The 26,598-nt window shown below is 42.3% G+C and overlaps 1 protein-coding gene across 1 annotated transcript in view; it reads right to left on the bottom strand.

Moving 5' to 3' along the window:
• CNGB3 (cyclic nucleotide gated channel subunit beta 3) overlaps positions 1-26,598 on the bottom strand; it is a 966,824-nt gene that overhangs the window by 106,274 nt on the left and 833,952 nt on the right. The window contains exons 17-18 of the mRNA XM_085604101.1: positions 14,864-15,010; positions 3,727-3,916 (exon numbers count right to left, since the gene is read on the bottom strand). Coding sequence (XP_085460227.1) covers positions 3,727-3,916; positions 14,864-15,010 — 337 coding nt within the window. The remainder of the gene's footprint in view (positions 1-3,726; positions 3,917-14,863; positions 15,011-26,598) is intronic.

Below are 26,598 nucleotides of genomic sequence, written 5' to 3'. Positions count from 1 at the left end.
CATTTGTCTTTTACCAAAATAGCCATAAACTGCTGCATGAATGTTCCAAAGCTTCTCATCAGAGGCCTTTGGTTTAAAATGAAGGGAGTTGCATTGGCTAAAACATTTTCGATACAGGGGGGTAACATACAAGTCACCTAAGCCTGATCAACTGCAAATTGTTGTTTTTATCATAAAGTACAAAATACATTGAGCATAAATGCTTGAAAGCGAGGAAACTAGAGGGCTGAAGGGAACCAAGCAGGAGAGAAAATATAAAAAAGTGAAGGGATGGGGCAAGCTGAGTTTGATTTGAAGCAAATAGCGGAGAGTAACAGCAATCACTGTTGCCAGACAAGGAAACTCTATGCAGGTGAGGTGCGTATACCCGCCTCTACCGAACCTGAGGTGTGCCTAACTGTGCTGGTTTTCTAGTGGCTGGGGCTGTGCATGTGATCCAGGGAAATGTAGTTTTAAGGGTATGAGTATGTATTTTTTCACTGTCCTGTGTGTTATTTCTGCCTAGTCCTTGGTCTCCTGTGTCCTAAAGTGACTTGAGACCTGACATTGATCAAATAATGCCACAGCTATTAGCAAATCAACACCTTTAACGGTACCCCATTTTGCGTAATCTGCTCAAATTTGAAAATGCCAAGAATAGCCTAAACATACTAAGCATCTGACAAATTTCTGCAAATTCAGTAAATGATGCTAAAGTTCTAGACTGATCAAAAAGACTAATTTTTAACTGTCAAATGCTACGATGTATTTCACTTTTTCAGTCGTTGAAGCCTAGCTCATGCTTTTTGTAACACTAATTTCTGTAAAATTAAAACACCACATAAGGACTTCATGTGGGCACCCTGGCACCCTGACCTAGGCAGAGAAACCCAAAAGCCTGACTTCAGTTTTAAAAATAAAACAAAATGAATCTTGCCAGAGAGATAGAACTCCAACTGTCATAGCCCCCATTACTGTGTTCCAAAGATCGTGAAGCCAGTTTGCAAACTATGAAACTTGAGGACCCATGCTAGGTGTCCTGCCATAGTTCACTGACTTGTCACTAGATAGGCAAACTATAAAACTCATTGACTCATCTTAGATACCCTGCGGCAATCTGCAGATTTTGTATGCAGTTTGCAACTATAAAATGTGTAAACTCATGTTATGATCCCTAGGCATGATATTTTGGATGTGTTGAGTGTGAAGACTTGATTTTATGTCTGAAAACTATCAAAACATACAAGGGCCATTTAAAATGTTAAAAATGTTTTTCCCCCTTAATTTTGAGATTCAGGAATTAGATGTTTGAATCCAAGTTTGCAAACCTGGAATGTCTGTAACAAGGGCAGGACTTCAGTGAACTCCATAAATGTCTAGAAGAACCCACGGACTGTCTGGCAACTTAAAGAGTATTTGGAGGATTTGATGGGTTGCAGGTTCAAGTATTCTTCCACTAAATCAAAGTTGGTGAAAAGAAAAAGGCCCAGTTTTAGAGCAGTGAATTAATTCTGCTTTCTGGAGGAGTGATGGAAGCCTCTCACACCACTTTTGCTGGATAATGGCTTATATTAGAAGGGAAGAAGAGGTTGCTTGAAGCTAGGATCATCTGGAGGTTCATCCGAGGTCTCACCATCGCAGCCTGCAGTTCCATCAGCAAATGCTACAACAATTAGTGATGCCATTGAGGAATCAGTCGATGAGGGACAGTACACAGGGTTTGGTAGTACTTCACTAATCCACCCACTGAAAAAACTAAATGTTTGCAAAGTGATTTGAAACATCTGCAAGCAAGAGCACTACTGGACAAAAGCTGGAAATTACTTCTTTGGGAGAACTACCACGTCTCACGAATTAAGAACCAAGGATCACGACACCCATGGTGGAAGAGATGGCTAGAAAAAATATAATGCGAGTAGGACCTGCTAACATTTCACTGGATGTTCATGAGGAAGTAGAAAGTCAGGTGAATCCAGAAATGGTGAGAATGGAAATACATTGCACAGAGAAACTTGTGTGTTGTACTTGAAGCAAAATGTATGAATATAAAACAGACTGCAGGGGCACCCCAAAAGAGAGTTGTGTTCATAAAAAAAATTGTTCCTTTTTTCTCTTGTTTTTTTTCAAGTGGACATTTTTAACGTTTGTTATAAATAAACAATTTAAAAGTACAAAAAAAAGAAAATAACAAAAAAAAACCTCCCTGCCCCAAAAAGGATTCTTTTTAGAGCCACAGTAGAACTATTACAAAAAACATCATAAGGGCCTGTATACAAAGGCATTTTGGAGTAGGTAAAGTAGTACCCCAGTAGTAGTCTTTTGAAAACTTTTACATGCCTTTGCAAATTGGCTTCAAAATGTGGGAATCCAATTGGAATATTCAGGTAACCATTATAGCCAATTAGTACAAATAGAATGGCCTGCACTTTGAAGGGGGATTAGAGATCTGTTGCAAGAGGATGTTTGTGGGGGTCCATAGGACCAGTGACAGCTGACACGGATCAGGCGTAGCAGGGGTGGGGAGGGGTGTAAAAAGAAAAAAACTTATCTTATCTCCGCATCTCTTAACATCTCCCCCATTGGGCCATAAACAAGAAGCACCCAGACTCCCCTAAGCCATTCACAACGCTGCAATGCAGTGTTGTGATTGGTCTGAGCGCAGTGGTTTGGTGCTCAGATGGGAACTGGGAGCTGCAGCATGTTCTTCACCCAGGCTGTAATGCAGCCTGGATGGAGAACATGCAACGTTTGCATGACTGTTTGGCTGGCCCTGGCTCCCCCTGCTCTGAAAGCTGCCGCAGCAGGAACAAATAAAATGATAATAGCGTTGAGTTATCCTTTTAGTTTTCCTTTTTTACACTGCTGAAAAGCAGTAGAGGACAGCTCCTCCGCCTTAGCGGAGGAGCCACCACTGCATAGGACCCCCTTCCACCCTCCAGAGGGCATCTCTCAGGGAGTGCACTGACAGTGCACCACCTTTTAGGTGATGCACTGTCAGTGCGCCTCCTGAGAACTTCTTTGCCTTTGCGCCCTCGTCTGTAATAAGGTGCGGTTGCAGAGGCACAGGGATTCCCTCATTTGCATTGGGTACGTCCTAATGCAAATGATGGAACGCCCCCTGAAGATAGCGCTGGCGCTTTATGCGCTCCACGCAATTGGTATTACAGAAGGAGCTGCACAAACATCTACTGCCCCTTCTGTAATACCAGAGTGCCTCAGGGGTGCGCAAAGCAGGCGCAAACGCCTGTTGCACCTCCGGGGCACTTTGTCTAACACAGCCCCAGCTGTCACTTGTTGAAGGCTTGGGAAGTGGTTGGGGCAAAGTAATCATTTACTCATAGTTTCATCAGGTCCTGTCTCATCACACATTTGATGAAAATATAAATCCGCACAAGGTGGGGGGGGGGGGCAGATCCATCTGCTTAACAGAGATCCATGAGTCATTCTATTGGGACAAGTCTCTTTTTAGGGTAGGGTGTATTTTCTCTCTAACTCCACTACCAAGGAAAGAGTATTATATATTTGAGTTCATATTTATACAATTAATATTATATTATCAACATTCTGCTCAGAAGGGGCTTCCATAGAAAACCTCTCCAGTCAGTATACAGCAAATTGATATTTTGGAAGACATATGTGTTCAGTAATTGCAAATATATGTAGCCTTAAAACAAAAAGCTGTTCCTTGGAACAACCAATGAATAAGTACTCCCCCCTTAAAAAAGGAGTAAAGTCCCATGAAATTACTTTAGCAGACTCCTCTGTTTTCAGGTTGTGCAGCAGTTTGAAGCCTTGCTTTCCCGCAGCTGCAGAGACTATGGTTCTGAAAAGTTTGGGAGTTCCTGGTCGCGTTGGTATCAAGTGTGCAAAGTGGGAAAAGCCTTTTGTTGTAACTGATGGTCCTCCTGCAGGCTTGCCCTTATCCTGCAGTAGTTTTCTGTGAATAAGAAAGGAGAACATCATTAATACTTTTCTCTCAAATAATCACCAGAAACTTTCACACGTTAATTCCCTACTAGGGAAATAGTGACACTGCCAGTAAAATTAGGTATTTACAACTGGGGAATATATACCACCCCCTACGAAGGAGAAAAAAACTTCCCAGCAGCATAGGGCTACCATCAGTGTGAAATTACAGCCTGTAGGATTTGGGGGTAATTTCTAGTTGTATTTAAATCACTGAGAGCAACCCAATTTGAGGAAAAAAGACTGGAAGACAATTATGAAATTTACTATTCAAAATAAATTGAAATCCCAGCTTTTTCTTGAATTGGGTAAATTCATAACCAGCTTCCACACCATGATGTGTTGGCTATAAGGGCTCACTAAACACTCAAGTGTTGATACAGCACTGTTTTATTCTACAGGTGCCTCAATATCGATTGCACTGCGTAAATGTTAATTCAGGCACATGATTGGACTTGCCTATATGACAATAAGGCAGTACTGGATGGGCTGGTCTGGCAGGTCAGGGTGTGTGCCATTTTTTTGCCTGTTTGTGGGCCTGTTTTTTGGTCAGGTGGGCCAGTTTCTACAGTTGATTTCCATGATATTAAAACAAACATTGCCTGCAAAAAGTTTAGATTCTTACAGTCTTCTGTGCCTTGCAAAACACTGACATACCATATCACCCTCTGTTACAAGTTCAACGCTGCCCCAATTTCCACACATGGGCCATATTTTTAGCTTTTGAATTTACTAATGGGGACCACTTTTATTTTGGTGCTAGACTTTTTTTCTGGCCCAGTTCAATGCTGCTCAGGCATTTATATATTTGATCTCTGCCAACTGTATTTGTACTCCTCATACTAATTTTGTACCTCTGATGGTAATGCATAACTGTTATGTGTTAATCAAGGTGACGCATTAAATCTTGATTGAGCTAGCATTTGGTGGAAATTGTAGTCCTTGGTCAATAGGGACATCGCCTTGAGTCCATACAATTGGCTAGTGGTGTTATGTTAAAATATTGTAGTAACATTCATTGGCCACTAAGGACCTTATTTAGAATTTGTTGGAAGTGAGATATCCAACCAAAAGCAGCAGATATTCCATCAGCCAAATACTAAATTTTATGAAAAAAGAGAAGTATTTTATGTCTACATTTACCAGCACAAAGAAAGAAAACAACACTCACAAATACCTACACAATCCCCTGAGGTCAGGGTTTGAGGGTTTCCTTGGTGGTTCCCTGCCCTATTTGCTCCTAACTCTAGTGATAGTGGGTATTCCCCATTCACTATCTGAACATGCAAGGTATGCCCCACCAGTAGTCTGAGTCTCAAGAGTCCACTTGGACTCAGCTCTAAAGTCAAAAGTAATCCAGAGCATACACATTATTCTAGTTAGCAAGTTCCCTCGGGGTCCGAATTCAATATTGCCCGCGCCGGCAGGCTTGGAAGGTCTGGAGTTTCGGAGTGTACCCCCTCTGCGGCCATTGGAGTGGCAGAGTCTGGCGACTTTATTTCATGTGGCCGAGACAGGCTGCAATCACTTTTTCCTGATCTCCTTCACACACAGTCATACTCCAATGACAGGGGTAAGAAGACGGGAAGTTCCTGGTGCTGATCCCTTGGTGACGTGTTCCCACTGTGACCTTACCCCAATGATACTCTGGGGCAGTACCCACTTCTGGCTAGGTCCAGGGACCCCCTGTGGCATACAGAGTCACCATGTCCCTACTGTACACTGACTCCAACCCGTTCCGAACAACAGGTGTCTGCACGGCATTCCCTCCTGCCATCCACAGCTGCACACGCACATAGGCTTAGCCCGATTAGCACAACGTGCAGCAAAGTTCATGTAGGGCAGTCCCTCCTGGCACTTGGGGTTGGTCCTTAGCTGCATACAGGCTACAGTCCAATCGACGCAGTGGTCACCATGGCTCACTTTACAGCGGCCCTCTCCTGATATACCCTGGTCGTCAACTTTGTCTTGCACATGCACAATAACCCGATCAGTGCAGCAGCTGTTTCCTCATCCTCACAATGGGAATCCACTCAACAGAATTTCGCATCAGGCCTTGCTCCCTCCAATGCTCAGTTCTTCCTCACAGGGCACACTGGTCTTGGCAAGCAGGCAGGCATGCTCCAAGTCAGGTGGTCTTGGGTTCCTTGGGTGATGTACCCTCACCAGCAGGGAGACTAGCAGGCTTTGGCTCCCATTCCTGATCACAGGTAGAAGTCTTGCAGAGCTTCCCCTCCTCAAACAGCCATCTGGCTGCTTGGCACATTGCCTTTTTTGGGGCCTCAAGCTTCTCTTCTTATATCCAATTTCAGATACCAAATGTGATTTAGGATAGGAGTCCTCAAAATTTATGTTGGGGGCTTCTGCCACTCCTCTGCCTCTTCTTCCTCTTGACACCAGTCTGTCACAGCAAGAGTGACTCCAAAGCTGATAGCACCACAACAAAGTCCATGGGAGTGACCATAGCTCACACCTGGAAGTCAGCCACAGTGATATATGTATCAAAAGGTTAGCTCAGGTTCCTAGCCCTACTCTTTATGATTCCCTTATCAGCCTCATCTCCTGCTTGAGAAGAACCCATGCCCCTTGCTTGTGTCCTCTCACTGAATCAAAGAGTACCCTATGATGTGTATGGGGAAGCATGGTTTTCCACTCTCCAGTGTGTCCCAACCAGCTTACAGGAATACATCAATACACAAATACGTCTGGAGGGATTCTCTACCTCCTCATCTTCCACCATGCAGAGCTGTGCCTCCCAAAATGGGATCTAGGGCCCTCCATGTATTGTACCATCCATTGGCACACATAAACCCAGTGCATGTATGCAGCATACACACACTGCACAGAACTCTAACCTTCCTGTACTGTACTACTCATAGACACACATACACCGAGCCCAGGCCCTCTGCATGCACGCACTGCACATCAATGTATCCTTCATGTACTGTACTACTCAGGCACACATACATCCAGCACATGCATTTAACTTGCACGCACTGCTCCCGTCATGTAGTATTGTACCACTCATTGGCACACATACATCATGCCCATGCATTTAACATGGACGCACTGCACTATTCAAGTATTGTATCACTCACAGGTACACATACACCCAGCATATGCATTTAAGCTAAACACACTGCACAGCACTACATCCTTTGACTACTGTACTACTCATAGACACACATACATCCAGCCTAAGCCCTCAGCTGTCACGCACTGCACAGTACTGCTTTATCCCTGTATAGTACTCTTCCCAGGAATATGTACACCCAGTGCATAAAGACCAATCATTCGCTACACATGACTTCACACCATACTAATTTAGGCCAAGGGTGAGCTAAGCACCCAAGAGCAGAGCTTTAGAATAAGTGAGCCTGTAGGCCTTACTCTAGTGATTCAGTTAAAAAAGGATCTGATCACTACATGGTGTGCATCCACCACGGCTCTCGTGCTGCTTAACTCCTGATGAAGGCAGTAGCTGCTCACCACTTTGAGGGTAGCACTTTGGGTGCCCCTTACAGTCCAACAAGACTGCAATCTGTGAGACAGGCCTATGTCATGGTGCACACGCATTTTCTGTGTTCGTCTATGACAACACAAATCAGCATAGGTGCTAGAAATGGGATTCCTGCGTTATAATGAATGTAGAAACTGAAGGAAGCCTTCTCATATCCATGCAAGTATCATGTACGTGTTAAAGGAAATATACAGGCCTAAGCTGTCTATACTAGCAGATTAAAATGCACTAATGGAGTCAGGACCTGGGGGACGGAAAGTTGACATGAATCTTTGCAGAACAGAGAAATATAAGTAGACACATCAGAAATGGAAAGTCACAGATGCGCATTGCCAGAACACGTCTCTGAGAAAATATGCAGCTAAAGCAGCACAGAGGCACATGATAAGTGGAAGGTTAGGCCTTTCAGAGCAATAGTCATGCAGAGAGTAAGGCATTGCTAGGCTTCAAAGCACGAGAAATGCCAAGAACACCGGTAGTGCAGCGGTGGTGTGAAAATATAATAATAACGTGCACGAGTCGCATTCCATAAACGTGTGGTTTGATTTTTTGGGAGAAAGTATTACCTTTTTAAAGATAATGTTGTTCTTGATTAAACATATGATTTAATATGAACATGTATGACATATTTGTGGTTACAAAGGTATAAAAGAAACTGTCTGCCACATTGTAAACTGATGTTTAGATCCCAGTGCCACAGAGCTGACTGACCTTCCACGTGCATTGTATTAACTCTGTACTATATTGTAAACGGAAGTAGTGTCATCTATTCTTTTGTCAAGCAACACCTGGTTGGCCGAGGTATGCACCCAGACCAGGCAGGACCCACCACTCTAGTCAGGGTAAGCTAGATGCACAAGAAAATAACTTATCCTCACCCTAACCTTTTCACTCTCCATTTCCTTTCTTTGAATGAAATTTAGTTTGTGGTTGTGCAGTTGTTTTTTCAGTGTTTATATGTTTACACTGGCGAGGGCTATTTACCTTTTGGTGGGGTTTTATCAGTTATTATAGGTTTAAACCTAAAACAGGATAGCCTACATATGTTGAATGCAGCATCTGCAGACATGGAACACAGGATGTGTGCCATGTTGTGTCTTTAGTACCCATGCCCTAGGTACCAGGGGTAACATTTACAAGGGACTTACATGGGGGCTAAAGGTCTTGTCAATTGGGGAACAATTGTATAGGTTTAGGAAAGGAATCTGCCACTGGGGACGTGGATAGCAGGAACCCAGTGCACTTCTGTCAAAATTGCATCAGATACCAGGGAAAAACTGAGTGTGGCCATGTCAAAAATGGGCACTTTCCTACACAACCCCCTCACACCCCAAACAAAAGAGAATGAGACTTACCTTTCTCAAGAGAGACTTCATCATCTCAGTGGAAAAACCTAGAAAGGTCATCTGCATTGGCATGGTCAGTCCCGGTCTAAGTTCCACTGTAAAGTCCATTCCCTGTAGGGAGATGGACCACCTCAACAGTTTGGGGTTTACACCTTTCATTTGCATCAGCCATCTGAGAGGTCTTTGATCAGTTTGAACAAGGAAGTAAGTACCAAACAGGTATGATCTCTAACTACAGCAAAGGCTTCCCTCTCAATGGCACTTCAAGGTTCCTCTCTGTGGAGCAACCTCCTGCTAATGAAATCAACCGGCTGGGCAAAGCCATCATCATTAGTCTGGGATAAGACCACTCCTACCCCATGTTTAAAGGCATCAGTCTGCACTATGAACTACTTAGAATAATCTGGAGCTTTTAGAATGGATGCTGAGCGCATTGCTTCCCTCAGAGAGTCAAAAGCCCTTTGACAGCTCACTATCAAATTTAACTTCTTTAGCATCTTCTTGGAGGTCAATTCTGTGAGGGGTGCCACATTGGTACCATAGCCATTCAGAAACCTCCTGTAGTACTCTGTCTAGCTGAGGGATGCCCTGACTTAAGTCTGGGTGGTTGGAGCTACCCAGTCCACAACTGTCTGGAACTTGGGTTGTAATGGTTGGACTTGAACTCCACCGACAAGGTGGCCCAAGAATACTTCAGAGCCGTGCCTTATCTGGCACTTGCATCTCTTGATAGTTTGGCCTGCACTCTGTAGAGCCTCAAGGACCTTTCCGAGGTGGATTAGGCGACCCTGACAAGTGGAGCTATAGACAGTAATATCATCTAGATAAGCTACACTAAAAGCCTCCAACCCAGCAAGGACTTTGTTTACCAACCTTTGAAAGGTGGCAGGGGCACTTTTTATTCCAAATAAATCAATTAATTAGCCCTTGGGATAGGGTGTACATCTTTTGTTAGTGACAGTATTGAGACCGCTACAGTGTACACAAAAAATCAGCTCTGGTTTACCACCCTTGAAATGAGGCTTGGGGAATAAAACCACTGGGCTAGCCCAGGGACTTTCAGAGGGTTCTTGCTAGGTTCCACCCTAATGCTTTCTTTCACTTGCTCAGACTGTCTGTATATTTTATTTTTGACAAGTAGGCTGTCACCAGTATCTGCCTGATGGGTACATCAGCTAGTCTGACTGGGGATGAGGAGAAAGAGCCCAGCATACTGCTCCAGGACTTGCCTACAGTCAGCCTGCTGTTGGGCAGAGTGTGATCCTCATCAGTTTCCATAAGCATGTCCACATCAGCCCCGTCATGGAAAGGTTTTAGGCAGTTCACGTGGATGATCCTGTAAGGGCTCTTGCTAGCGCCTGGCTCAACTAAGTAGGTGGCCTCACCTTTCCTTTCAAGGATAGGTTAGGGACCACTCCCATCTGTCCTGGAGGGGCCTAGGAGACACAGGCTCCAGTACCCATACCTTCTGCTCTGGTTGCAACTCCGCTAGTGCAGCCTTTTGGTCAGGCCAGAGCTTCTGGAGCTCTTGCCTGCTGGCCTCAAGGATTTTGGACATTTGTTTGTGGGTGATAAGAGGTAGTGGACTTATAAGTCACACCACGCTCATTCCACATTGCCTAGGTATGCAGACATGAAGTTACTATCTCTGTCTGATACCACCTCCTTTGGGAAACCCACTTTTGTAAAAATACTTAAGAGGGCTCTGCCTACCGCAGAAGCAGTGTCAGTCCTAAGTGGAATGGCTTCAGGATAGCTATCTCATTATTAGGGCTCCCGGTTTTATGATATTTATTGTTGTCATTTCCGTCTGTATTTATCCATATTTATTTTTTGCTAATTTTACCTGTATTTATCCATATCTATTTTAGGTTTTGTGAAAAAACTAAGCTGAAATGTGTATATTTATGCATTTATTTAACCAGTTAATGTGCACTTGTGCCTGACCGCCTGATAGGTTTCAATGATAAATACACACTCAGACAGCAAAATATTCACTTCTAAGAAAAGATTTACATTTTAGTATCAAGGTTGTGCAAATCTACTGCTTTTTAAAGCTCTTTACTAAAATCCTTATTTTTTTTAATCACCTTGCCTTTCAAACTGTACAGCTATTGGCCTGTCAGTCATGATTGACAGCATTTAAAATCACTCAAAAACAACCCAATTTCCGTTTTTATCCACATTTAAAAATAAATACAGACTGGAAAATAAAAGGTTTTCTGTCTGTATTTATCTGTCAAAATCAGTAAAAACGGAAAACAGGGAGCCTTACTCATTATCCACTACAGCTAGTATGAATCTGTTTCCTGATACAGTGGGAGGGTCAAGGGGACCATCCATGTCAATCCCTACCTTTTCAAAGGGAACCCCAACCACTGGAAGTTGATTTAAGGGTGCCTTTGGGTAGTTTCCTGTCTTGCCACTGGCTTGAAAGGTAACACGGGACTTGAAAAAGTCCTTCACCTTCTGGGACATACCTGGCAAGTAGAAGTGGGTAACTAACCTACTCTATGTTTTTGTCAGGCCAAGATGCACAGCTAAGGGAATGTCATGTACTAGAGAGAGTAAGAACTCTCTGTACTGCTGAGGGACTACCACTTTCCTAGTAGCACCAGGTTTAAAGTATCTGGCCTCATTAATCAGGAGTCCTTCTTCCCAATGGGTTCTGTAGGAGCCACTGACTTCTTCCTTTCCCTGGTCAGCAGCTTGCTGTCTCAGGCTCTCAAGAGTCAGACACGTTTTCTATCCCAGGTGCAACTCTTCCCTAAAGGGTCCTCCTGGACCTAGGAGATCTGCTGTGTAAGGCCAGAGTTCCTGGGTATGAGAAGGTTATCCTTTCTGCCCTATACACCCACATTTTGCGACTTTAGTAACTGACTCTGACTGCGCCCTGGGCTCTGCTAATCAGGACCAAGGCTCTGATGAAAAAGTATATGGTAATCAGGTATAATTACAATTGGCAAGGACAGACCCTGTAAGTCCCTAGTATATATTAGGGCAAGAGGATGGACACTACCTTTAAGTCCCTAGTTTAGAGACCCAGCAGATTTCCTGCACTTGCATATGTGCACTGCTAACCCTGAGCGGAGCTTGCGTAGCAGCGCTCCGCGGAATTTCATGGAGTTACTAGAAAACTCAGTGAAATTCCGCAGAGTTCTGTGGCTGGCGGAGTTACTTATTGCCCCTCCCTCTGTCCCCCCCACACCCCTGTGCTAAACCCTGGGCCCCCTCTCTCCCACTAACCCCCCGCCCTCCTCCCACCCACGTAGTGCCTGCTGAACGGAATAAGAGACTGACTGTTCTCCTCCAGTACCACGGTGTCCTGACTCCTGCCTGCTCTGCTCCTCGCTCCACTCGCCTTCTGCTGCTCCGGTTCAATTAATTACCTGGAAGAACTGCTGTGTGCATGGTGTACTGCGTGAAGGCATGCCTGACCCCATTAATTGAACCGGAGCAGCCTAGCAGCGGAAGGCGAGTGGAGCGAGACACAGCAGCAGGAGCATAGGAGGCAGAACACCGTGGGACTGGAGGAGAACCGTAAGTCTTACTCTGCTCCACTGCGATTGTGGAGTTTTGGAAAACTTCTCACTCCAAACGGAGTGCAGAGTTTAAAAAATCCGCAAACTTCGCTGGCAGAGCGGAGTTATCCGCCCACCCTTAGTCATTTTAAAAGCAGTCTTGCTTTGCAGACTGTCTTTAAAAGAAAATCATATGCAAATTTAACTTTGGTGCTATGGGCACTTTAAACGTGCTAGTCTACCTTATTTGTATGTATTAGGCACCCCAAAGGTCTACCCTGGGTGTCCCAGAGATAGAGGCCATGTAACTATAAGCAGAGATGTTTCATATGCCCTGGTGAGGGAAAAACTGCCCATTTCATTTATTTCCATAGTGAATACATAGCTCCATAGGCTAACGTTGCAATATTTTATTTAAGTATAACTATTGCTAAGAAAAGAGTGAAATTTCATTCAATGACTTAAAAGATTCGAATAATAAATTCAACAACTTGCCACTGTTTAATTTATCATAACTAGTACAGTAAAGAAGTTCTAAGACTTTCTTTTAAGTGAGCCAAAAGCTAGCCTCCTAGCGGTCTTCCCTGATTGGACAGCTCTAACAGGCACAGACAGGCTGCTTTGATTAGGTGATAAGTGGCCTGGGGATGGGTAATATAACATAAGCTTCAAAGAGAGCATTACAGTAAGGAATGCCAAGCAGGCCCACCCCCTCTTCCTGTCAGGGCCAAGAATGGAATTTGCAGGGGTCTGGAGGGGTCTGGAGGGGAGGGTTCAGGTAAATGAGCCACACCAGAAGGTTTGTTTAGCCAGCTGTTACTCCTCTGGAGAGAAATCAATCATGTTGGATTTTGGAAGTGAAGTGCTTTGTGGGACAAGAAGATGTCACACTTTGGAAGAAGCTGTCATGCATTTGTGTGGAACCCTGCACCACATTGGACAAGGGTGCACCCTGCTTGTTGCCACAGATCGTTGAATAAATTGGTGAGAACAGCAGGACAACTCAGTTCTGAATTTGAATTTGCTGCCTGAAACTACTAGAAGAAGGATTGTCCTGCTGCACAGGATTGATCTCTAAAGTTCTGCTCCTGTTTGCACACTTGGAACTACAGCCGTGAGGACTTTCCCTTGCTTCAAAAAGGATTAAGGAGTGGTCTCCCTGAAAGCAACAGGTTAAAAGAGCTTGCCTGCAGCATCTCCTCCAAGAAGTCCCCAGCCTGGACTGTGTCTAGCTGACTTTTAAGGATTTGCCCAGGTGCATTTTGGTAATTGTGGCATGAACATTCAAGAACTGTCTCAGAGCTTCTGACCCTTGGATTTCTGATTTGGACACTTTGAACCCTTGGGAGGAAATTCAGGTAGACGTTCCAGAAGTTTGGGGAAGTTTGGGGAACTTTTGTGAAAAAGCTCCATGAGGTAACTGACCAGAAGTCGAGAGTCAAGCCGACCACCTTCAACTGCGACCCAATTCAGGTTTTTCCTTTTGAAAGCTCCAGACTTCCAGGATTTCACCGGGTACTTGCAGAAATCAAGCCGGCGAATCAGCACCAAATCTACCCTTCTGTAGAGGGCAGATCGACGTCGGAAGGAAAAGCTCCAAAAACTTTTCTAAGTGTGTAGGTAAAATTTTGGCTGGGTCCTCCTTAGTGTATCCGGCAAGGACTCCATCGCAGTCGGCCTCAAACTGTAAGTTTGTCCCCGATCAAGCGTGACCAGATGTCCCAGGTTAGCGCTACTTGTTTTAAGCACAGGAACATTGAAAACAGTGATGTTCCTGTGGCAATAGGGGCTTGTAAATATGCCCCATTATTTTCACATACTACCATTATTTTCACTATACTAGCCTTCTTTTTCTAACTTTGCAGATGACTGCAATGTCTTCTTTTCGGAATAATTCTATTGAAAAAATATAGAACCTGGAAGGATCATGGATCTCTAGTTGAATTAGCGTAGCATGTGATTTTTCCAAAGGATAATGGCTCTCTGAGTAATGTCATAGGTTTTTCGTGAGTCTGAAGTTGGATTTCCAAGCTTAACCAAGCCTTTTGCCTCATTTCAGGCTTCTCAGGGCACGGACAGAAAAGAGGTCTAGCTACCAAAATAAAAGTTGTCCCCATTAGCGAATCAGTTAGCTTAAAAGTGTTCCACACCTATAAATGATGGCAATTTGGAGCTTGTACAGGCATGCTGAATAGGTGTTTTGCATTTCAACTTGATGCAGGCAAAGTTTGTGGTAATATCAAGCAAATCAGCAGCAAAAAAACATCACAGCAGGCCATCAAACAGGTCAACAAACAGCCAGGAGAACCGGCCTCCTACACTGATCTGTTAGACGCGCTCTTCTGACACTGCCAGATTGCCCTATCGGACAGTTTGACCCTGATGCTTACTATAAAATGTTCTTTTAAGTACTGAGAAGGAATGGCCCTTACTAAAACCTACCCACTCAGAAAAGTAGAGGAGCTGGGCTGGCATTTTTGTTAGCACACTTTATTTTTCAACTAGTATGGATAGTAATCTACAGGACTCACTTGGCCTTCCTCATTAGAAGTTTTTTTGACTCTGGATAGTGCACAAGGATTTCCCCAAGGTTCTTCTTATCCAAAATAAAAAGATTGGCAAATCCATGAGCCACCACATCCGCAGTGCGACGATTCCCTCCACCTGTGGCCAAAAGACTGCAAAATGAATGCAAAAACAGAACATTAGTTTGTAGGATTTGCCTGTGATAATTGTGATCCTATCATGCATAGGAAAAAGTTTGAAGCAGGAAACAAACTATTTTTACACATCATCTCATACACTGCTTAAAGTGCAAACATTGAAAAGTCAAGCACCTCCATGTTGTAATTTACACTTCGCTAAATAATGACTGAACCTTGCCCCTTGGAAAGTGATGTGCAAATAAATAAGCATATGCATCTCGAACTGCATCTGATGATGGAGGAAATGTGTGTGTGTGTGTAGATATATATATATATATATAGATATATATATATATATATATATATATATATATATTATCTACTGGCGGTCGCCAGTAGATAGTTATAGTTAGGACCGTGTTTCCATAGGAAATCCGCAACATTCTATTTGGAATAACTTTGGCGCCGGTAGACGAATCCTCGCGAAATTTTCAAAACAAATGGGGCGCTACGCTCCGCTCCTACCCTGAAAGTCTCGGGGGGATTCGTCAAGCGGGGGCTGAGAAAAAAGGGGGGTCCCAAAACGCGTTTTCCCCATGCATTTTCCCATAGGACCTTTAGTCCGAGCTACAGCCCGAACGGCTGAACAGAATTACTTTAAATTTGGCAGAGAGGTAGTCCTCAGGTCAAGGATGTGCCTTTTGTAGGTCTGGTGTAAATCTGTTCAGTAGGTCCTGAGAAAATAGCATTTAAATCAATATATATATCTGTAAGCGCGCTCCGTGCGCTTACCGTAAGCTTACCGTACGCGTACGGTGCCGTGCGCGAGCTCAATTCTGATTGGTGGTTACATGACTGTAAACATTCGAAACGGTCGAAATCAGGAAGTGTCGGCTGCCATTTTCTGTCTCTCGCACTGAGAAACAAAGGTGGGGAACATGAAAAGGGGGCAACGAAGAGAGTTGCAGACCCCCTAGTGTTTGTCAGGGGGTCCAAGAAGGACCCAAAAGTACGGAAAATACATTTAATAATTTTTAAAAAAAATCGCGGAGTGCGCGTACGGTAAGCTTACCGTACGCGCACGGCAAAAAAAAAATAAAAAAAAATAAAGAAGGAACAATCACATTTATTAAATAAATTAAAGGACCCACAAGGGAGAAAAAAACAAATGTTACTGTGTAAAAAACGGCGAGGCGCGCACGGTGCGCGAATCGCACCGTGCGCGCAGGGTGTGCGCACAGTGAAAAACCTGAAAAAAAAAAAAAAAATAAATACATAACTTAGCATTTAAAAAACCTTGCCAATTCACTTCAAAAACCATAGGTTTCACACATGTTATAGTTAGCTGTACATTTCACTCGTAAAAAACCAATGAAATTCCACGTTATAGTTAGATCAGGTAACTATAACTTGCGCGACCGCAATCCACAATGTGTAATTTCAGATGTCATCATTGATGTCATGAGTGATGTCACTGACCATGTCATGAGTGATGTAATATGTGACGTCATCAGCAGTTTATTGTGGGCGCGCAAGTTATAGTTACCTGATCTAACTATAACGTGGAATTTCATTGGTTTTTTACGAGTGAAATGTACAGCTAACTATAACATGTGTGAAACCTATGGTTTTTTAAGTGAATATATATATAGATAGATAGATAGATAGATAGATAGATAGATAGATAGATAGATAGATAGATAGATAGATAGATAGATATACCAGCTCCTATTCCTTGATAGAAATCAGACACCGACACAGGGGCTCGATTTTTCTGAATTTTCTCACGTGTTTATTCTTTGGCTGTAACGCGTTTCGGCACCTCTGCCTTGCTCACACAATGAGCGTTGTTACTCTCCAAGTTTATAATACCAGAACTACAAGTCACATGATTTCCTGTTACAACAAACATGGAAAACATACTGCACGAACAACCGATATCAGAAGATTTATGGTAAGTAAATCTCCCACACTCTCAATATGGAAATCAATATTTGTTAAAAACATTCACAAATTGTTATGATTAACATTTTTACATTTTCATCTTTGCTATTGTTTTCCATGCCTTTCTTTGCAAATATACTAAAAGGTGGAATATAGAGGATTGAAAGATTCAAACTAATTGCATATTCTCTTTTGAACCAATACGGAACACAGTTGTCTCATGGTTTGACTAAATAGTGCAAGTGCCATGAATACTTATAAAGTGTCTATGTGATAACACGTGGATACTCTTCCAAATCAGAGTTCCACAAAGCCAAATACTGGTGTATACGCACAAGTGCGAAGTGCATTCATTTGATAATTTGCCCACGCTCTCTCCTGAACAGTGGGACCACCTATAGAAAATCGCCAAATTAAATGCAGGTGCATTATTAATGTGGGATGGAATGCAACACCACAACAGAAATTGTTCTTCTTTCCAAAGTTGGTACAAGCTCATGAGCTTGATAAGATCCCTGTAACTGGATGAATAAAGTGCAAGAGCCTGATATCAACTGACAATCATCGGGCAGTTCAACTAAAGTGCAAGTGCATTATTACACACAATGACAATTAATGACTCCATGTGGTGTTACTCAATTCAAAAGTCAAAAATTATTTCCTATACATGATAATTCAAATTGGCTTCTACTATAAAAAGTGTGAATGCCTAATATAACTGGTAGCCTACTTTCAGTGGATTTACCATCTTCCTCCCAACTGTAAAGTTCAAATGCATTGTAAGACTCATTAAAATTCACGATCACATGGCAGTGTATCCACATTTAATGGTAAAACAACACCAAAACAACAAAGGAAAAATGTGAAAGGAAAAATTCCCTTCATCACAAAATCCTACTGGGTTGATTGGTATAAAGTGCTGGTGTGCTTCTAAAATATAAAGGTTAGCTCTATCAACCCCCATTTCTGTGGACTACGTTCCCTACTAGGATATTTAACTCCTTTGTGATGAATGGTACTAAAATAAAATCAACTATACGGTCCTTTAAATTCATTGATTCACAAAATACATTCTATTTCCTCCTTGTCTCAACATTATTATTCTCATGTATTTCTCTACTATAATCTAAAAGTCACAAAGAACTATTGTATTCAGATAAGTACAAACAAGTCTTCATCAGAATTTAGGCCAAACTGAATTTTGTGTTAAAAAAAACTATGTACATAGACTCAAATTGTCGCAGTTTCTGCTCACAGTTTCCACCTCTTCTACTCTTTGTAACTTGCTCTATTAAATTATAAGCGAGATCATTCGCATTCCCACAATGTGTCTCATTAATATGCTTGGCAATGTTGTAGCTCTTATTGTTATTCTTCACAGCCCTCAGGTGCTGAAGTATTCTTTTATGCATCATATGAATGGCGCATCCCACATATAGTTTCGGACAAGTACATTGCAGGGCGTAAACCACAAACTCGACTAGTTAAAAAAAATTCAAATTTTTCATGGACTTTTAAGTAGGGGCCATAGAACCTCTTTTTCATTAAGACCAAATTTACACACCTTGCACTTGATGAAGCCCGGACTGGCCCTCAGCCAGCTCTCCGTGTTCCCTGTCTCGGAGCTGCTGACCACCAGTTCTTGTCTCATGGATTTGGCTTTTCTGAAGGTGAGTAGAAGCTTGCGTGCAGTTATACTGTTCAATATAGGGCACCTTTTCACTAGGTACCAATATCTGCTCAAGCAGTCTCTCACCCTGGCATGGTAGACATTGTACCCCATGATCATGTGTATATCATTTTTGCCACTCCTGTCTCTCGATCAAGCTGTCTCACTCGGGAATATCAATGATTCTCTACTGATCTTCTCAACCTTATTTAGTGCTTGATTCAGCACTTGTGAACTGTATCCTCTCTCAGTGAATCTTTTAGTTAAATCACTCTCAGCTTGTTTCAATTATGACATCTCACTACAATTCCTTTTCATTCTTAGGTGTTCAGTATAAGGAATACTATTCTTCAGTTTCTGTGGGTGAAAGCTCTGAGAGTGTAGGATGGAGTTCCCTGCCGAGGGTTTTCTGTATGTGCATGTGTTAATCTTGTTATCTTTCACATACACTTCAAGGTCTATGAAGCAGGCTCAAGAACTACTAATAGTGTCAGTAAATTGTAGATTCAAAGAATTATCATTCAGCTCTAACACAAATTGTTTTGCCGATTCCTCTGAGCCATTCCATAAAATAAAGAGATCGTCTATGAATCTCGTCCAGACAATGACATTTTCCATCCATTCCCTGGCATGTCTCATCCGGAGCACCTGCTCATCCCACCAGCCCATATGTAAATTAGCATAACTGGCGGCAAAGCAGGTGCCCATGGCTGTCCCTCTAACTTGTCGGAATGTGTTGTTACCATGCATGAAGAAATTATTCTCCAAGCACAGCCTTGCCATCTCCATCAACATTCCTGAGTGTTGATATAGGATTATAGGTCGGTTGTTCAGGAAAAGTCTCATGGCTCTGAGCACATCTTCGTGTGCTATGCTCGTATATAAAGAGGTCACGTCTAACGTGATTAGGAGGAATGACTCGCTCCAGGTGAAGTTATGCACCCGCCTTAAAAAATCTCTTGTGTCCTGTATGTATGCCGGAAGACCCTTGACAAACTCCTGCAAAAAGTAGTCTATAGATCTGGAAGTTGCCTCAAATAGACTACCAATCGCTGATATAATGGGTCTTCCAGGTGGGACCACTGTGTGTATATACATACAAAGATATGCACAATACCTGGGTCCGCTCTTGTTTGTCTGGAACGACTGGTGTGAACAAGGAATCGTCATGTATATATATATATTACCTACTGGCGGTCGCCAGTAGGTAGTTATAGTTACGACCTATTTTCCATAGGAAATCTGCAACATTCTATTTGGAATAACGTTGGCGCCGGTTGACGAATCCTCGCGAAATTTTCCAAACTTTTGGCAAGCTCCGCTCCTACCCTGAAAGTTTTGCGGTGATCCGTCAAGCGGGGGCTGAGAAAAAAGGGGGATCCCAAAACACGTTTTCCCCATGCAATTTCCCATAGGATCTGTTGTCGCAGCTACAGCCCAAACCGCTGAACGGAATGACACCAAATTTGGCAAAGAGGTAGTCCTCAGTTCGGACTCGTGCCTTTTGCATATATGGTGTGAATCTGTTCAGTAGTTCCTGAGAAAATTAGGGTAAAAAAGTTAGTGATATTTATGGCCGTGGAGGATCCGCGGACCGTACCCGCACCGTATACGCACCCTACTCGAACCAAGCGTGCACCCTCCCCGAACCGAGCGTGCACCTTCCCGATCGCGCGCTGAATGCTAATTGGCTGTCGAGTGTCTTTCTACATTCGAAACCAGGAACTGTTGGCGGCCATTTTCTGCCTCGGTAGAAGCGAGGCTGAAGATGCAAGGGGAATAAGTGTGTAAAACATATAAAGGGGGCAGAGTGGAAATACTCTGACCCTCTAGAGGTGCTTAGGGGGTCCCAGAAGGACCCCCTGGGCCCCCCTTTTAAAAAAATAATAAAACGGCGAAATGCGCGCATGGTGCGCGCATCCTATCGCGTTGGATGCACGGATCCTCTTGCGGTGGGTGCGCAGATCCACGGCAACGTTTTTTGAAAAACGACAAGAAATCATTGGTTGTATGACAACTTTCTACACTGAAAGGTAGGGTGTATATTTCTGTTTTTTAAAGGTATGATTGTTATTGGTTAACAAAAACAGATTGTAAGGAACATAATATATGATAAGCTGATATGTTGAAAAGTCAAGCACACTTCCTGTCTTGTGTAGGAACATTGTGTGCTGAACTTGTGACCTGTGAGCTCAGTGCAGTGTTCCATGACCTGTTTCTATGGTAACAAGCAGAAGGCAGATTGGGGGAAGGGTTGAAATGTATTTCAGTTGGAAAGGGTTGAAATGTTTAACCAAAAGAAATGTGTGTTTGCTTTTGAGTTTATGTGCGAAGGATTGTGATTTGATGTTTACATGTATATGTGTGGAAAATGAAAGGGAAACTTTTTCATTCTTTGCTTTTGCTGAGAGGTGCACAGTGCAGAGATTCTGTAAAAGAAAATATGGTGAGTGATTTATATACTTCTTAATCTACAAAAGAACTTGAAAGATGAGTTATTTAATTGTGAGGGGATGTATGTAGACTATTTTGATTTTAATCAGACTAATGTATTTTTCCTTCTAAAGTGTCGGGAGTACATTTTCTCTCTACAATGTGTGTGCATGTAGAAACCATTCTGTGATAAGCATTTGTGTTTTTCATGTGTTTGTAGACAGATAACTGTGCTGTTTTTATATTTTGGTAGAATTAGAAACCAGTCATTGTTTATGAATTTGGGAAATGAGTTATGTTATGTTTCTATACTAAAATGTAGTACTACTTCTAGATGAAGAAATGTGTTTTGGTATAGTGCAAGGGATAGTGTTGTTTGTCTAGAATCGCACAGTGAATCTGTGTGCATTTGGGAACCACTGTGAGAGAAGCATTTGGTAACATCGTGTATTTGCTGACAGATAACTGTTTCAACTTGTCATGTTGTGAAGTTTTAGTAGCATTAGAAGACAGTTATGGCTTATGATTTGATTAAATGAGTCAGGCTTTGACAGAAAAGTGCAGTCCTGAAATATGTAGATTGTGTGCAGTTCCCTTACCAGTTGCACTGTAGTGAATGAGTTTTGGTAAACTCCTAGGGATAGTGGTGCATGTCTAGAATCACAGTGTGAGTTAGTGTGTATTTGGGATCAGTGTGAGAGAAGCATTTGGTGATATCATGTATTTGCTTACAGATACTTTTTTTAAACCTGTCATGTTGTGAAGTTTTAGTAGCATTAGAATCCAGTCTTTGCTTATGCGTTGATTAAATGAGTCATGCTTTGACACTGATGTGCTGTACTTAAATATGTAGATTGTGTTCAGTACCATTAACTCTTCCAGACTAGTGAATGAGTTTTGGCAAACTCCTAGGATAGTGTTGATTGTCTAAAACCACACTGTGAGTCTGTGTGCATTTGGGTAAGGATTGTGAGAGAAGCATTTGGTAATATCGTGTATTTGCTGACAGATAACTGTTTTAAAACCGGTCATGTTGTCAAGTTTTAGTAGCATTAGAAGCCAGTCTTTGTTTATGCTTTGATTAAATGAGTCAGGCTTTGACACAAAAGTGCAGTCCTGAAATATGTAGATTGTGTGCAGTTCCTATACCACTTACACTGTAGTGAATGAGTTTTGGTAAACTCATAGGGATAGTGGTGCTTGTCTAGAATCACACTGTGAGTTAGTGTGTATTTGAGAACCACTGTGAGAGAGGCATTTGGTAACATCGTGTATTTGCTGACAGATAACTAATTTAAAACCTCTCATGTTGTCAAGTTTTATTAGCATTAGAAGCTAGTCTTTGCTTATGCATTGATAAAATGAGTCAGGGTTTGACACTAAGGTGCAGTACAATGTACTATTCTGTTCACTGTGGCAGAACTGAAAATTTAAAAGTTTTATCTAAGCACTGTCCGAGAAGTAGTCTGATTATTTAGTCAGTTTCTAAGTACCAAATAGACTGCTTCAAATGTCTATGCAGTATGCATGTAGTGTTCTAACATACTATACACTTGTCTTTTACACCTTCAATTCCCTAGTCAGTATCCATACACTTCCAGGAAATATCCTGTCACTTCCTTTGTAGTCCTCTAGAGACCCATTCAACAGCATGTACTAATCCATTCACTGTGCCAAAACCCAAACACTTATAAATTCACCAAGACACTCTCTTTCCAGTACTCTAATGATTCAGTCACTGCCTAAGTATTCATGCACAGAGCCAGGTCTTAGCATATGGACTTCTTCAAACCCCTATCCACTATGCATGCAGTCCTCTAAGCACCTACACACTTGTCTTTCACACCTTCAATTCCCCAGTCAGTATCCGTTCACTTCCAGCAAACACCCTGTCACTCCATTTGCACTCCTCTAGTGACCCATTCAGCATCATGTACTATTCCATTCACTGCACCAAACCCTAATAAATTCACCCAGGCACTCTCCTTGCAGTACTCTAATCATTCAGTCAGTACCCAAGTACTCATCCAGTGACCCAGGCCTTAGTATATGGGCTGCTTCAAACCCTTATCCACTATGCATGCAGTCCTCTAATCACCTACACAATTGTCTTTCTCACCTTCAATTCCCTAGTTAGTATCCATACACTTCCAGGAAATACCCTGTCACTCCCTTTGCAGTCCTCTAGTGACCCATTCAGCACCATGTACTAATGCATTCACTGTGCTAAAACCCAAACACTTATAAATTCACCAAGATACTATCTTTGCAGTACTCTAATCATTCAGTCAGTGCCTAAGTATTCATACACTGAGCCAGGGCTTAGCACATGGACTGCTTCAAACCCCTATGCACTATGCATGCAGTCTTCTAACCACCTAGACATTTGTCTTTCACACTTTCAATTTCCTAGTCAGTATCCATACAGTCCAGCACTTGTGACTGCCTTTGCACTCCTCTAGTGACTCCTTCAGTACCAAGTACTAACCCATTCCCTGTGCGAAAATCCTGGCACTTATAAATTCACCTAGGCACTCTCCTTGTTGTACTCTAATCATTCAGTCAGTACCCAAGTAGTCATGCAGTGAGCCAGGCCTTAGCACATGGACTGCTTTAAATGCCTATGCAGTATTGATGCAGGCCTCTAATCACCTACACAGTTGTCTTTCACACCTTCAATTCTATAGTTAGTATTCATACTCTTCTAGCAAACACCCTGTCACTCACCCAGTGTGTCTCCTTATAGTACTGTAATCATTTAGTCAGTTATCATGTAGTCTTTTAGTGAGATAGGCTTTAGGGCATGAACTGCTTCAAAGTAGTATGCACTATGCATGTAGTGTTTTAAGGATCGTCACACTTGTGGTTCAGGGCTATAGTTTCTTAGTCAGTTTTTATATAAAATGTGTTTGTACAGTAATGGAATAGTATAAATTTGAAAGTTATTAATATACATTTATTTGTGATTCTTTTTTACAGATACAGAACAGGAGTGTTTCTCATCTGTTTGCACTCTTCTCGTGCAAGATTGTTTGGATGAAGGGTCCTTAGGTGTTTCATCATACTTGCTGTGCCGCACGAGTATTTTTTATTAGGATCCCCTCGTAACAGAACTCTTTGGCAAATCTTGCGAATGAAGAAGGTGGCATTGGTCTTTGTTTGCCCCTTGGAAAAAATTAAAAATGTCTTAACCACTGATGAAAAACGTTGTGGGCGTGGTGCCTTCTGCAAAAACAATTCCTCAGATTCGGTAAATATTTTAAAGCGGCAACATTTACAGTTTTTGTAAGTTAAACTTATGAAATTTTGTTAGCTGTATACATTTTATAGATCTGTGATTTGTTTCTTGTGGTATTTTGTTAAGAATACCATGTTGTTTTTTTTTTTAACAATCTTTTTGATTTTCCAGGTCTGTCGTCGACATCCGTGGTTCCCACATGAGTGTTCTGCTTTGTTGTTTTGTATTATTGTTGTTACATTTTGTTTATTAGTTTATTGTTTATATTTATGTTAATAAAAATATAAAGTTTGAAAATAGTTTATCGTTTATATATTTATTATTATAAAAAATAAAGTTTGAAAAAAATAATAATAATGTTTTTGGTTGTTCTCTTAACTGCTGTGTGACTCTTTCTTGTTCTTATTACTATTATTTGATGGAGTCCACCATGGTGTTAAATTTTGGGGCACTTATTGTTGGAATACTAGTGATATCTGCAGTTTGCACCAACTTCTGAATAGTGTGTTAGATTTATCTCAACTTTACTTCCGTTAAAGTGCTGATAATGAAATGGAGAGTAGCCGTTCCCGTGCAAAAAGACATGAGGTGCACCTTTGCGATTTACTACTAAATACTAAAATCCTGTATTGTATTGCACTGAGGTATTGGCTGCACTTACAGTGTACACACGAAATCTATTAAGAAATCTCATTGTATTTATATTGATTGGGAATAGTGCGTCAGGTGCTGGATCTTGACGAGATACACTGCTCAGTTTGTATATTGTTCTGCATACGAAAAAAATCACATCACAACTTTCACACTAATTGCAATGCGAAACAAATTCCGGCGATAAGACACGTTAGCACCAGGGATTTTACACCTGCTTTCTGCTGGTGTTAAGCAGGACAACTACCTGCACCATGAAAGGGAACACAGCCAAGAGCCACACCAGAACACCCACAGGTGCCATAGAGTCAATGAACATGATACAGGGATACCCATGAGGGCCAGAAGACTCATCTCAACAACTCCAGGACCGCCAATGCCCCCCAAACCCATATCTTAGTAAGTGTGTCCCTGTGGTCATTGTCTTAACATGATAGGCACGAGCCCTGCAACATCACAGTGTGCTGTCACCTCAGCGTTGGCAGTGAGCCTGGATGTGTAGCTACGTACGCATCCTCCTGCATGCACAACTGGTGTGTGCTGGTCTGGAGTTCACAGGTCAGTGGAGGGGTGTGCCTATCCGGCGAAGGGAACGGGGTGTCTCGGACATGTCCGTGTACAGGGAGTGCGGTAAGTGTGTCTCTGTGTTCTGGTGTGGCCTGTTAAAAGAGCCGCAGCAGTCGATGTTGTAAAGTGGCATGTACCACCTCCAAACGGCACTGTGATGTTGTTGTTGGAATGTAGCAGGACATGCGCAAATAGGCATTACAATGGCGTGCCGTATGAGTGCACGCGATACAACAGCTCACCGTACAAAAGTGTGGGGGCTCGTGGGAGGGAGGAACAGCCGTTTGGCAACATAGCACACAGTGAACTCGACCATGTGCCACATGCTGGGCATCTCATCCATGATGACCACGGTCGCAGACATCCCACTACACCAACGACTGGCCTTTGTACACATCCTGTATGAATGCAGCGTGGTTTTCACTTCTATGCTCGTTCATTGGTGTGATGTTGGCGGGTTGTGTGACTTGTGCTCCTTGTTGGTGTGTTTCATTTTGGCCATTGTTTGTCTATACTTGTGCTGTACTTAATTGTGCATGTGTGCCATTCTGCCCATCTCCCCTCATCCCCCCACTCCCTGCTTCTTCCTCTTCCTGGTGCTGTTGTGTCTATAATTTTGTTGCTGCACACATAAATACATGTAAAGAATAAATTAGAATAGTTCCTTGATTCTTTTAGGTTTCAAAACTTCTCTATTGGTTTCTTTTTAATTTTCCATATGAACCGTTTTTTTAATATTCAACAACACATAGAAGTCAGAAGTGCAACGTATTCTATCAACACACTTTCTAGAACATTCTACAACACGTGTAGGTTAAAAGTTCATAAATTTTTTAAAACTTTATGATTTTTTTTGTAACATTTTCTTGAGCATTTAATGACACGTGCAGGTTAAAATTTGACGATTGTTTTAAGTTCGAACAGTGCCTTCCAAATGCAAGTAGCAGGTGTGGTTGAGCTGAGCAAATTTTATCCTATGATATGTACTCCACGTTGAAACTGCTTTTTCTTAACCAATCACAAAGATGCTTTTCCACAAAACTAATGTGCACCCTACTTTTAAAAAAGAATGCTTTTTATGATATCTTCAGAGATAAGTTATAGACAGGAATTAGCATT

The sequence above is a fragment of the Triturus cristatus genome, chromosome 5_1, assembly GCF_964204655.1.
Source record: "Triturus cristatus chromosome 5_1, aTriCri1.1, whole genome shotgun sequence".
Taxonomy (NCBI): Eukaryota; Metazoa; Chordata; class Amphibia; order Caudata; family Salamandridae; genus Triturus; species Triturus cristatus.
Note: the sequence above shows the minus strand (reverse complement) of the source record. Positions and strands in the feature narration are given on the sequence as shown.